The 13,647-nt window shown below is 37.7% G+C and overlaps 1 protein-coding gene across 2 annotated transcripts in view; it reads left to right on the plus strand.

Annotated features, from left to right (window-relative positions):
• The window catches only part of SND1 (staphylococcal nuclease and tudor domain containing 1), a 417,018-nt gene that overhangs the window by 166,016 nt on the left and 237,355 nt on the right, over positions 1 to 13,647 (plus strand). For both annotated transcript variants that reach the window (XM_023528894.1, XM_023528893.1), the window contains exon 12: positions 7,703 to 7,803. In XM_023528894.1, coding sequence (XP_023384662.1) covers positions 7,703 to 7,803 — 101 coding nt within the window. The remainder of the gene's footprint in view (positions 1 to 7,702; positions 7,804 to 13,647) is intronic.

Consider the following 13,647-nt stretch of genomic DNA (forward strand, 5'->3'; position numbering starts at 1 on the left):
GTAAGGACTTAAGAATCGAGAGGGTTAATGAAAATGCTGGCCTCTGTGAGATTATTTTCAAATAGTGGTCTCTGTTTTTCTCTATGATCCTCATAAGATTTATTTGAAATATTTTCAATTGTCAAACTATTTCATTAATGATTTATATGTGCCTATTATTACCTCATATAATAAACCTTGCGGTGTATTTTTAGCCTATTTTAATGTTATGTTTGTTGCCAGGTTGTTATCACTACTTTTAGAAATCTTTGTCAATCTCTAATGGCCCCTTATATAAAAAATGATTTCACATGTATTTGTGGATCTCATGCCGGTGTATGCATCTAATTAAATATTTACCAAACTGACTGTTTTGGGGAGAGCAATGATGTCCGCTTCGATGAATGCCTAATGTCAGCTAGAGCCTCATAGTGTCTTTAGGGGCCCTGTGTTAAGCTGGGTTTTGCCTTTCTCCTCACAACAGATGAAAGCATCTACCCATTCAGCGAGGGAGTTGGAGGTTTAAGGGGTTCATTTTGCCAGAAATGCTTCAAATAAGAAAGCTCTTTGATCTGTACTTATAGAGGTTTGTAAGCACTATAGATTAACATTCCATTGATGAAAATGAAATGTGCTCAAAATAGTTCTGACTCTGGGGGAGTTTGGAAGGGTGATTGTAGATAGGAGAAAACAACATAAATACAAGTGAATAAACAACCAGCCTTAGCACCTAATTACAATGATTTGGAAACGGGTGTTACAGAATACATCTAGGCTGGATTGGAGAGGTAGGAAGGGAGCACTGGTTTATGTCTCCTTATCTGTGCAGTGTACTTGTATAATCTTTAGTGAGTGTATCTGTAAAGGTTTTAATTTAAGAGATATCAGAGCTCAAAGATGCTCTAATGGAGCATATATTTTTCAGCTTTGGATTGTGGTTATAAAAGTAAATAGTTGACATCTACTAATTGCTCATTTTCTTTCTAATATCAGTACTCAGCAGGAACATTATTTATAACTACAAAAACAAATATTTCTTTAACCCAAGTTTCTAGTCACTGTCCATCCTTTAGGATAAATTTCAGACACTAAGGTAAAGAATTCTAGACTAGATTTGTGTCAGCAAATCAAGAATAAATGAAATATAGCCATTGAATTGATAGAAGTCCCTAAAAAGTATCTTTATTAAACTATTGAATAGAATATACTCTATGATGGTAGTTGTAAATTAGAAGACTTTTTTTCCCCTTTGCACAAATTTATCCTCACACCTAAAATTCTTTCTTGGAACTGGAAACAGTTAATGGCTTATCTTTCTAATCTAGTTGGGCAATAGATTTTTACAAGAAAATGAAGGATAAACATTATATTTTTTATACCTGGCTTTTCATACCATGTTTTTTCATATTTGATTTAAGAGTACTTACAAGGATTCTCAAATTAGAAAAGTTCTCAGTAGAAAATAGAGGATGTTAGGACCACAAAAGCTAGGATCATATGATAGAAGAATGAGGCTAAGACTCTCGTGCCTTAACAGATAGTCTAGGCATTCACAGTCCTGTATGGTGACCATAGCCATATGTTGCTGTCGAGCACTTGAAATGTGGCTGGCTCAAATTGAGATTGTGCCGTACCTGCAAAATACACACCAGATTTCAGAGACTTCATATCAAAGTAAAAGGGATAACACTTTTTTTTTTTTTTTTTATTGGTTATACGTTGATTCTGTACTCTTTTGGATATTTTGAGTTACATAAGAAATATTATTTAAAATAACATCATCTGTTTCTTTTTCTTTTTTTAATGTTGCTACTTGAACATATAAAGGTACATGTTGCTTTCATTTGTGACTCATTGTTTTTTTGTTACACTGTGCTGCCTTGGAGGAGGTAAGCCCAGCTTCCTCTCATGTTGAGTAGCTCAAGTGCTTCTGGGGAAGTAAACTGAGAGCGTGCCCAGGGGCAGGACCAGGAGGCTCATTGGCAGTTTGTTTTGTAGCTCATCCTATGTCTAGATGAATAGGTGATCGAAATGTGTTTCAAATTTTTAAAAAGATAGATAACTCTTATAGTTTTAGAATAGTTACATAAGGTGCTTTTTAGCAGGGAAAAAAAGATCAAGAATATAATAAATTAAATATCGAGGAGTATTATGGAACATCCTCTTACACACAAAGAGAATGGAAACTTGGTCTCTCTTTGTTCATTGTCTTCAAGGAGCATCCTCCCCAAATATCTCTAGTTAACCTATTAATTGAGATGATTCCCTATACTCTGCTTCAATTATATTCAGTAAATAAAATCTCTAGTAACTGGTACCTGCAAAATTAATCTGGAAACTGTCTAAATAAATACTAAATAGTGTATCATTCCTTAAAATAAGCCCTATTTATCTCTAAGTTGGGATGAATATGTATGAGGTATATATTCTTGTTTGCTGTGGCTCCTTAAGGAGAAAAGTATATTTAATTGAGTCTTTCTGCCTTATGATTTCAGTAGTCTAATGATTTAAATCAACATGCATCTTATTTATGCATGTGTGTATGTATGCATCTGTTTATTTATTTATCTCGTGGATACTTATTTAGCACTTACTTTGTGCCAGGTTCTCCTCTGAGAAAGTCAGTATATGTTTATCTAAAAATAACTGACTCATAGAACTTACTGTGAGTCAGGCCCTGCTCTAAATGCCTCATGTATATTAATGCATTTTTCCCTATAACAGTGAGCTAGAAAGAGTTGTCTATGTTAAACTGAAGCACAGAGAAGTTAGGTTCACACGGCTCATATGCAGAATTTCTGGAAACCGAATCCTGCAACCAGTGACTCCAGAGTTTATGTTCTTAATCTAACTTGTGTATAATATTTTATTCTGCTTACTTTTGTTTTCTGACTTACCCAGATGATGTCATCTTTTCTATATCTGGGGTGCATGGGGGCTAACTGGAAATTCTGTCTTGAGAGTGATGGGTCATATAAGAGCTTATTTTGAGAGGCAGGATATTTATTACAGCTCTTTGTGAATTTATGATTGGCCAGGTGGAATAGTGGGTGGGATTATATGACAATTATGCAAAATAGCCTCACATAACAGCCCTAGTTGTATTAAAACTAAACTCATGCTGCGGCCTGGAAATGTTGCATATATGCAATTGTTCTTCTCCCTACCTTATCTTTTATGCATAGGTAGTTCAGATTTTGTCATTTCATTATCATCAGCATCATAAAGTCCATGAAGTTCTTTGGTGGTTTGACACTTTTCTAGTGATTTAGTTGTTTGAGGAATACCCATAGATCCTCATAATTCTGTATGTGTGGCCTAAAGCTATTCTGTTGTACTAAACTGCTTCCAGTCTTTATATTGAGATATAAATTTGGTCCTAAGTTCTCATCTTAACTTCCTCTGAAGGGTCCTTGAAATTGCTTTCAAGGAAAACTCCACATTCAAATGGACCAAAGGTGAATTAGATTTCCTGCTACCTTTTTCTTTGAGAACCTCTTTAAGAAACAAATAATATGGGATACTGTATATATTGTGCTTGCTTAATCTGTTATAGGAATGGCTTCGATTAAAGCTTTATCCCAATCAGCAGCTAGACAAAATGGTCCTCAAAATGCCTAACCCCCTCATTTCAAAAGTGTCCTTCAGAATTTCATGTCTGAAAAGGTTCCTGATTATGGGCATCCATTCATGAAGCAAATATTTCCTAAGTGCCCTTCTCCATGTACAGGCCTTGTGACTGCAGTTTTAATGAATAAAAGACATGGCCTCCTCCTAGAGCGTACAATCTATGTGTTCCAATTTATTGTAGTAAGCGTAAAGTGAGAATTACAAAGGTTCAAGAAAACACTATATAGTAAACCATTTCGGCTAAGTTACCTTTTAGAATTCTAGAGTCTATTGATGCTCTAATGTTCTAGTCTAGTGCTCTCATTTTCCAGGTGAAGAAAAAGTGAGACCAAACAAGTGATATGAATTAATTGTAAGAGAATGACAGGTGGGTCCAAGCAAGAGCCCATGGCTCCTTGTGGTCATCGCTGTAAAGAGGGAGCAGGCCCTATCTTTGTGTCATGTGCATGTAAAATACGTACTTGTATACCAACATTCCAGAAGTATCTTTGCTTGAAAAACGAGGACCACATCTTTATTAACCCATTACTTCTCTAACTCATGCCATTCCATATGTACTTACCCATAAGCGCAGAATTGAGGTTGTCATTTATTCAAATGACGACATTAGCAATACTTGCAGTTGTTTTAACTGAAACTGTTTAAACTGTGGTTCTTTTTCAAGTGATTGACAAGTCAGTGATGAGTATCTGGAAGTCAGAAAACTCCAAGGTACAGATCTCAGAATCCACAGGAGAGGGACATAAATGCTAATTACACATTGACTTTAATTCCTAATTTGTCATAAGCCACCTGCAGGTGTGTGTCTTGGCTGTGGGCTAGTCTCAGGGCCTCATTTGTATGAGATTTTCTTTAATAATTTTGCCTCCCCAATGAGCTCTTTAATCTCTTATTTTCAACTCTCTTTTCTAGATATAGGAAAAATCAGTTCGCAGATAATGTAGCTTTTGGTTCTTTCTGAAGATTAAAGTTCTTTTGTTTGTTTGGGGGCAGTTCTTCCCATGGATCTCCTTCAGAGACATTTTTTGGGATAGCACATCTTTTGGCCTTCTGAACTGGAAGATGAGATTCTCAGGTGTTCAGTTTTGTTTGTGTCTCCTTACCGCGCATTTTCCTCGCCCCATCATCACCACCGCCACCACCGCTACTCAAGTGGCCTTGACGAATTGGCACTCCCTCTGGGTAGGGAGCTGATGTTACTCTGTGCAGTGGATTTGGCACTGAAGAGAAGGCTTGGCATTGGTAGGTCCAAGGTAACCTTGAGCTTTACTTAATTCATTTTTAAGCAAGGATTATTTCCGTCCCAGAATTAGAATTGAGGGCTTGAGCTTATTAGATGTGAGTGAAAACAAAGATATGTGGAACCCTTTCCTCATCACAATATATGACTTCCCACCAAATGCCCCAGATTGGACCATATTCGGTGGCTGTGCTCTTTTTAAACACGGCCCCGAGTTACTTCCCATTCCAAGATGTGGGCACCCTTGAGGTTTAGCTCCTGTACACTGATTTTCTGTGTGATTTTGCCATGACTTCAGCAGATATCCAAGTGTGCTTCTGCCATCTTCCCGATTCTTCTGTACCTTAGCTGTGAGACCTTGCCAGAAGGGAGAGACAGCATGGAGAGAACTTCTTTTCCTCCACTGGATCGAGTCAGCCATGCCTACTGTGTGGAGACGTCCTGCTCCTTGCCCTGTCTTTGGCTGCATATGAGTTGTTCAACCCCACCCTGGTCTGATCACATTCCTCAGGGTGACCCATCTCTCCTTAGCTTTAGACAAGTTGATAAGACCCAGCAATAATTTCAGTGTAGGCTCCTGACTTTAGGAGTCATCATAATTTCTTCTTTTCTGTATTGTTGTATTGTGATAGTACCTCTTACCTTCAGCTCTTAATTGGCTTACTCTCTGATATGACGTCTTGTTGCTTTTAAAATGTGATTAGATGGAATGTTGAAGTGAGTGATCTGACAGTTGGAATTTTGAGGCAGCTGTCCTTTTCAAAATTTCCGTATTCATTTTTAAATGATTTTTTGAGGAACGGACAGTTTGAAAGGATTTTAATGGTGCTCACCAGCAGTGTGGCTGAACTTGATGCTTGTGCTATAGGCTGTCTTTGGCCTAATCAGTGGGAACTAAAGGTGTGTTTAGGAAATGGGATTCTAGACTTTCAGGCTGTGGGATGGCTTCAGGCTACTTGACCCATTGTGTCTCTTCAGTACAGGTATGTAAACCTTGGCTGTGACCAAAACTAGGCACATACTATAATTCTATAAAACAGACCCTGTATGTTTGCTAAGGAATACCACGTATTTGTTTCTTTTGACACATAAACATGTTTATCTTGAAAGGATTTGTAAGGAAAAAGCATTGCTCCGTATGTCCGTAATCCATACATTTAGCGTATGCTGGGATTAACTAGCTTTCCTGTTTTAGGCTCCTGACTTCCTAATCTATTTGTAATACATATCCTTTCTTAACTCAGAACCTAAAGGTTCCTCTGGTCCATTCTAGCCTTTTTCTTTTTTTCCAAAACTTCCTAACTCTAACTTTGTTGGTATTGGGTGTAGTTAGCTGTGTCATTTTGATTCATATACTGTGAAACTGGTCCCAAGCATCTTTGTGATCGTCATCTTGTTTGTTCTTCTTGATAGTTTTTAACTTTTGCAGACTGAAATTATATACAGTTTTCCTGTAGAGGCATTTCACATTTTTTAAATCCTGATTTTTTCAAAGGAGTCTGAAGGGTTAAAGAACTGCTTTACCATAATGTGTCGGAGTCTTGCAGGAATGTTGCAAACCTCTGCTCTGTCAAGTATAATTTCTGTGGGGCCTTAAATGTTCAGCCGTTTGTCTCTCTTTTGTTATCAGTCACTTTTTTAAAAAATAAACTTTTTTTTTTAGAGCAGCTTTAGGTTCAGCAGAAGGTAAACAGTTCCCATATATCCCCCTCCCCCAGTGCTTTCTCCCTGCTATCAACCGTCCCCCACCACAGAGGTAAATCTGTTGTAATTGATGAACCTACGTTGCCACATCATCATCCAAAGTCCATAGTTTACGTTAGGGTTCACTGGGTAGTGCACCTTCTGTGGGTTTGGATAAATGTATAATGACAGGTATCCATCATTATGGTATCATACAGAGCAGTTTCACTGCTGCAAGAATCTTCCATGCCAAGAATCTCCCTGTTTTGTCCCCTGGCCCCTGGCAATGACTGATCTTTTTACTTTCTTCATAGTTTTGCCTTTTTCTAGAATGTCATAGTTGGAGTTATACAGTATTCAGCTTTTTGATTGGCTTCTTTCTCTTAGTAATATGTATTTTAGACTCCTCCATGTCTTTTCATGGCTTGATAGCTCATTTTGTGTTAATGCTGAATAATATTCCTTTGACTTCCAGACCACTTTTATTTATCCATTCACCTACTGAAAGACATGTTAGTTGCTTCCAAGTTTTGGCCATTATATAAAAAGCTGCTATAAACATCTGTGTGCAGGTTTTTGTGTGGACTTAGGCTTTCAGTTGTTGGAACATATGGTAAAAGTATGTTTAGTTTTGTACAGAACTGCCAAACTCTCAAAGTGGTTGTACTGTTTCACATTCTCATTAACAGCGAATGAGAATTCCTGTCCACATCCTCACCAGCGTTTGTTGTCACTGTTCTGGATTTTGGCTATTCTGTTTGGCATGTAGTGGTAGCTCACAGTTGTTTTAATTTGCATTTCTTCAGTAACATATGATGTGGAGCATCTTTTCATATATTTTTTTGCCATCTGTAAGTCTTTTTCATGAGATGTCCAGATCCTTTGCCCGTTATAAAATTCGGTTTGTTCATTTTCCTGTTGTTGTGATTTAAGAGTCCTTAGTATATTTTGGCTAGGAATTCTCTGTTATCTATTAGATAAGGCTTTTGTGCAGATATTTTCGACCAGTGCGTGGCTCACCTGTCTTTCAGTTATTATTTTTTTTAAATCTTAGATCCAGAAAATTGAATTGTGAATATGGTGAGCTTTCACGATACGCAGGCACGAGTGGCCGCTAGAGAGCCATCTTGTAAACTCCCAACCTTAACTACCTTGATTCTTTATTTGCAGGTCAATGTGACTGTGGACTACATTAGACCAGCCAGCCCAGCCACAGAGACGGTGCCTGCCTTTTCAGAGCGTACCTGTGCCACTGTCACCATTGGAGGAATGTGAGTGCTCAGCCTTAGCTAAGAGTTCTCTCCTCATTCAAGTCTCCTTCCTTTTGCCCTGATTTGCTTTCTGTTGCTCTTAACACAGTGATTTATGATTATTATGTGCCTCTGTAGCACTTTATGTTTGCAAAGTACTTTATAATCACTCATTAGCTAGTCATATACTTTATTATTATTATTTAAGATTTATTGGGCTCTGTGTACTTGCACTGTGTAGCACACATTATTACTATTAATAATTATGCCACTTATTGCAAGTCAGTCAGGCCGCAGTTAGAAAGGTTCTTCTGCATATTGGTTTAGGAAGTTCAATTGTAGGCTAGAAAAAAAAAAAGAGGGAAGAAGAGAAGTTAATTTGACATTTTCTTTGTGTGGATGTATGTAATCAGCAGATGACAGGGTCTTCCTCTTCTACTGTGCTGACTGCCTCCTGATTATATTCCAAAGTCTCTTGAGAGCGTGATTGATGAACAGTCTTCTGAGGGAGGTGTCTGGTGGAGGAAGGAGGAAGCCTGCCGGGCCATGCTTCCACAGTAAATATTAAAACAATCCGTCAGTCCTCGGTAGCAGTTCTTACTCTGCGTAAAATATACCAGCATGGTAATTGTTTCCTTCTCTATTTAACAATCTTAAACGCTGTTTGTTACAAACTGGTGTTTTTCTTTTCTTTTAATGGGGCATGATGGAGGGGAAGGAAAGAATAGGCTTCTCATCAAAACGGGAATCGTCTTATCGAAAGTACGGTGAAGCCCTTTGGGAGAAGCACCTCTGAGTTGCTGTTTGCCTCTATAGAGGAAGAGGATCCTGTAGCTCATTTACCTTCCAGAAGCTTAACCAAACAGGAGCCTTTCCCCCTCGTTCGTGTTGTCACATTTGGAAATGAGGATTTTTAGCCACTGTTACCACTCCCGTATTAACGTTGTTGATGTTCACACAACAATCGGAGGCTTCGTTTTTGCCAAGAGGAACTTAATATAGGCTTTTGGTGTCATTACCTTAACAGCATCATAGACATCATGTTAGAAGCAGCTTCTTGACAAATCAGGTAATGTTTTTGAAATGGAAGAAAGCAGGAAATACGTTGGTTATTTGTCTCTCCGTATAGTTTGCATTGTTTATTACCAGTTTGTCAGTACTTCTTAGGAGCTTGATGCAAACTTCCCTGCTACGGAGAGCTGGAACATTAGTGTTCCCTATATGAAAATTTTTACTTTCACAAACAAGGAGTCCTCCCACTATGTAACTGCTCCTCTAATCTAATTACCGGTAAAACAACATTACTACTATAAAAATGCACATCTTAGTTGTGGCAGATGCCCATGTTTATCTAACAATCTTTTAGAATGGACTTTTTTTTTCATTTAGTTACCCCTGAGCTATATTTTTAAAGTAAATTTATACTGCTTAAAATTAGATATTCTAGGAGTGTTCTATAGACATTATTTTTAAAGAAAATTCGAGATAGCTGGTTTAAAACTTTTTCCTTAGTAGGGTGTTATGGCCATGTCCCATGCCATGAAACCTTAAGGTTTCTACTGCATTGATCTTGGCTTTGACCAAGATTACTCCTTCAGTCTAGCCTGCATTTCTGTGGAGGTCAGGTGATTGTTCAGCCAGCCAAGGTTTTAGTTAGATCCTCAAGCCTTGATAAGAAGATGTCAACCTTTTTATCAGCTTGGTCAGTTAACAACAGAAGTCGCTTGGTCTTAATTGATAACATTGTACATCTGTACTTCAAGTTTGTGCCAGAGATGATAACCTTGACCTTCTACCTTCCAGTTCTTGTCATTGGATTTTAAAAAATATTTTGTTTTTATGATTTACCAAAGTATTTACCTTGAATTAGACCAGCCTGGCAGGGTACCTGGAAAGCATAGAGTTCCCTCAGAAATTTGTTTCTTCTAAACTAGACTTGGTGAGTAAACTGCTGGGCTGCAATTGGGAGACATACAAGAATTAGTGATATTGTTGAGAACAGCCCTCACTAGACAGTAAGCTCTCTGAAGACAGTGATTTTTGTCTCTTATTCCCTGTTGTGGTGTCAGTATTCAACATATGGTAGGACTTCAATAAATTTGTGAATGATTTGTTTATTGTATTGCAAAGTATCCCTTTAGAAGCATAACAGGGAGTACTTAGATGTTTCTTTTGAGTTACAGGTTTGTTTTTATCTGATCAATATAAAAAAAAAATTTGTTTCTGATAGTTTTCCTCTTGTGTTTGGTTATTGGAAGTGTCAAAGATAGTACCTCTCTAGAAAGTATATACCTGGCAGCATGCTCTTTATAGTCCAAACTTACTCATAGCTTCTCTTTATTTTCCCTTTGCCTTGATTTAGTTTTTATTTACTTTTTCCCTGAGTTTTCTATACTTAAACAATTCCAAATAATATTATAAAAAAGCTGAGGTATTGATAATGTCCAAATACTTGACTTATATTTAGAATTAAGGTATACTAAAAGCATTCTATCTGACTACATTGGTTAGTTATTCAAGAACATTGGCTAGAGGAGAGAGATTTAATTTTATTTATTTCAAATACTTAAATTCCACATTAGTCACAAAAATATGCATGCATTTCCAAATCTTTGATTTATGGGCAGCACAGATCAACAATTTGATATTCTGGTGAATGGCATAACTTCCTCTTTGGATTGGGGACTTAGCAATAGCAACACTAACTATGGAACCCTAGATTTTTGTGATTTACATCCCCCTCATCTGTTATAGTTGTCCTCTTATTCATTTTTCAGCCATTTCAAAGCTATTTCTCCTTAATAAAGCTTTTAAAAGTATTCAGTTGCTTTTATAAGTACTTACTCTTTTTGTACTCATTTCAATTATTAATGTAACATTTAATGAAGTACATAATTAAAATAACAACCACAATCAGTATAAATAGATCTGGGAACAGAAACAAATGGTACAACCGGTTGGGACAGATGTGCACAGGAGTGTCAGAGTAGCCTTTAGTCACTCTAACTGGCATCAGCCAGTAGATTTGATGAGGTCATAGGAAGTCCAGGTCGGTTAAGGGAAGGAGAGCTTCTGTAGTAATGCATCGCTGCTCTCAGACAGGCTTAGTCTAAGCTTGTGGAAATGCTGTAGAACTAAGAAGCAATCCAATCTAAATTACGTCCGCTGTCATATATACGGTTGTACACCTATATATCGGCCTTCATAGCAGCTAGTACCTTTTCGTTATTCAAAGAGATCAGCCGGGATTCTCTGACTTTGAAAGAGCTCTCAAGCTGCTGATTCCAGGGGCATGGGAAAGAAGAGGCAGATGAGATACCGTCTCTTAAGGGTTATTGCAAAGCAGATTTTTAAATGTGTTTCGCATGCTCAAATGTGTGAGTTGTCTGTATCCTCAGTAGGATTCAGTGTAATTCTGTTTTTCCTCTTGATGTGTGGGAGAAAGTCAAGTCACAGGATCTCTCTGGTGTGACACAGTCTTCAACTTTCCATCTCTTGCCCTCTGGGGAATCAATGAAAACGAGGTTCATCATTCCTCTAATAGATTAAAATTTTTTTCTTGATTAACTTCGCTGTGGAGTTGGCAAGAGTTGTTATCTGCTAATCAAAACAGTTTAAATAAAAAATAAAAAGATCAAACTTTGAGTTGTTTCTCATTCTCTGGCTCCCGGCTTGGGAATTAGCTGATCCTTTTTGGCCTGGTTTGTGACATGAAGCTGTCAAGATGGCGCTTCTTGTTAATTACTTCTTATTGTATTTAAGACACTTAAATAACTCTTCGTGTGATTTACTCTTCTATGTAATTAGCTTCAGTGATTAAAATCTCGTTCTTTCGTTATTGCCAGAGCCTTCTTGAAGAGTGAGATTTTTCTGGGGTGACCTTTACTTGTGCTGGACTTCCAAATTACTATGAGCTCCAATTTGGCAAACGCATATAATCTATATTAACCGATTGCTTGTGTCTTTCTGCATGTCAGATTTTCAATGAAAGGTGTTAAAAGAAAATCCGTTCACTTTTTAAAGAGCACCTGAACAATATAACTAAGGGTCAGGCCTCACACACTCATAATTAACACCATCCCACTCCTCCATCCCTGGAAAATGGTCATATACCCAGTGGATAAAATGTGTCTAAGGTTTTTCCACAGTACTTCCCATCATGTGAAGTATTTCACAATAATAGGGGACAATAGACATGGCCCATTTTTGGAAAGTGAATGGCACAGAAATGGAACTATGGAACTATGGAATAGGAACACTGGAAAATGCCTGTTTATTTTCTGCACAAGGTCACATATTTTGAGAGGTGATTTGTTTTTTGTAATAGTGCTTTTTGAAACATTCTTTCATCTATTGCTTCCCTCCATTGCCCATCCCTGCTCCCCCTACACGATGCATGCAAAGCCACGCTGTCCCCTTGATGCTCATCCCCCAGCAGAGATATAGTGTCAAAACTCTTTTGGGCTTGGGTCATCCTAGTTCCCTTGTCGTCCTAAGGATTATCATCCAGCAGACTCAGAGCCATCTTTATGAACTTCTTTGTGTCTCTTTGGATTCTTTGTAGATAGAGCTTGTCTTCACTATTTTTATATAAACCAAGCAGACTATTAAACTTGCAAGGAATAAGATTTCTTTTGCTTCTTTTTCTTTTTCATCGGTTCCAGTTTGGAGCGATAACTTCTTTCCTTGGCTGTTCTATTAGTGACTGAAGCATGAGGTTAGGTCTTGTCTTTCTTCTAGAATATCCTTTTATAACCACAGTTTGGTTTTCTCAGCCATGGTAGGAGAACATGTTATACAATCCCCAGCTTTTCTGCCTTGAGTTCTGTAGCTATAAGGCTTTCACTGTCAGACCAAACCTCCCATCTCTGAGTTTTCAGATCTTAAAACGTACTAATATCTTTTAAGCCAAAAATAGGAAGAAAGTAGCCTCTTGAAACCCTATTTTCTGGCCTAATGTACTTACTCAGAGTGGCCCACAGTATTCTGAAAGTACTATTTTGACTCCTGAGGAAGTGTGGAAACAGTATTAATGTCAGTGGCTGGCCCAGGAGATGGGATATGGGTGGGGACCATCCTTCTCCACAGATTTATTGCTTACATTTCATCAAACTTAGTAGTTTTTTTCCTTCCAATCTTTACCTGTGTTGAAGGGAAAAAAAAAAAAAAAAAAAAGATATCGAAACACCAGAATAAGGTTTTTTTTTCTCCCCTTAAATCATAAACAAACACCTAACTACCCCCCACCTCTAAAAAGAGCACCTTAGGTTGTTTTTTCTGGAAGTTTTAGGCTGTTTGATTTATATAATCGTGCTACTTCTGCTCTTTTGAATAGTGGTAGTACACCTCTCTACCTTTCTGTGGCATTTCATTTGGAATACTCGGTAAAGAAATAGTTGAATAACTGCACCTTTCTCCTGTAGCTAAAATATATAGTGATCATTTTAAGAGATTGGTCTCACAAAACACTATAAGAAAGCTTTTGTAAAGGGTCCAGGGTGAGAGTGAGGAAGCACTGTTTTGTATCAGACAGAACCCACTTCCATTCAAATGTTTCGTGACTGTCTACCTACGGAAACCTCATGCTGTCAAGTCTTCTTTAAAGACCTCTCGGTTTTGTATTATTGTATTAGCATCATATCTATATGGAAGATTAATTCAGTTTTCATAATGGAACCCTTGGAGTATACGCATCAGCAGAACCCTTTGCCAAGCAATGCGTGCTCTTTCCCTTTGCTTTATTCTCTCCCCCGCCCGCTGCCCCCACCCCATATCAGTTGCATGGAGAGCCTGGGAGAAAGTGCTGCTTCTGTAGCTGTCTATGAAAAACAAGAGATTTATCTGTTTATGCATTCAACAAATATT

Source organism: Pteropus vampyrus, unplaced genomic scaffold, assembly GCF_000151845.1.
Source record: "Pteropus vampyrus isolate Shadow unplaced genomic scaffold, Pvam_2.0 Scaffold33, whole genome shotgun sequence".
NCBI classification, from domain to species: Eukaryota; Metazoa; Chordata; class Mammalia; order Chiroptera; family Pteropodidae; genus Pteropus; species Pteropus vampyrus.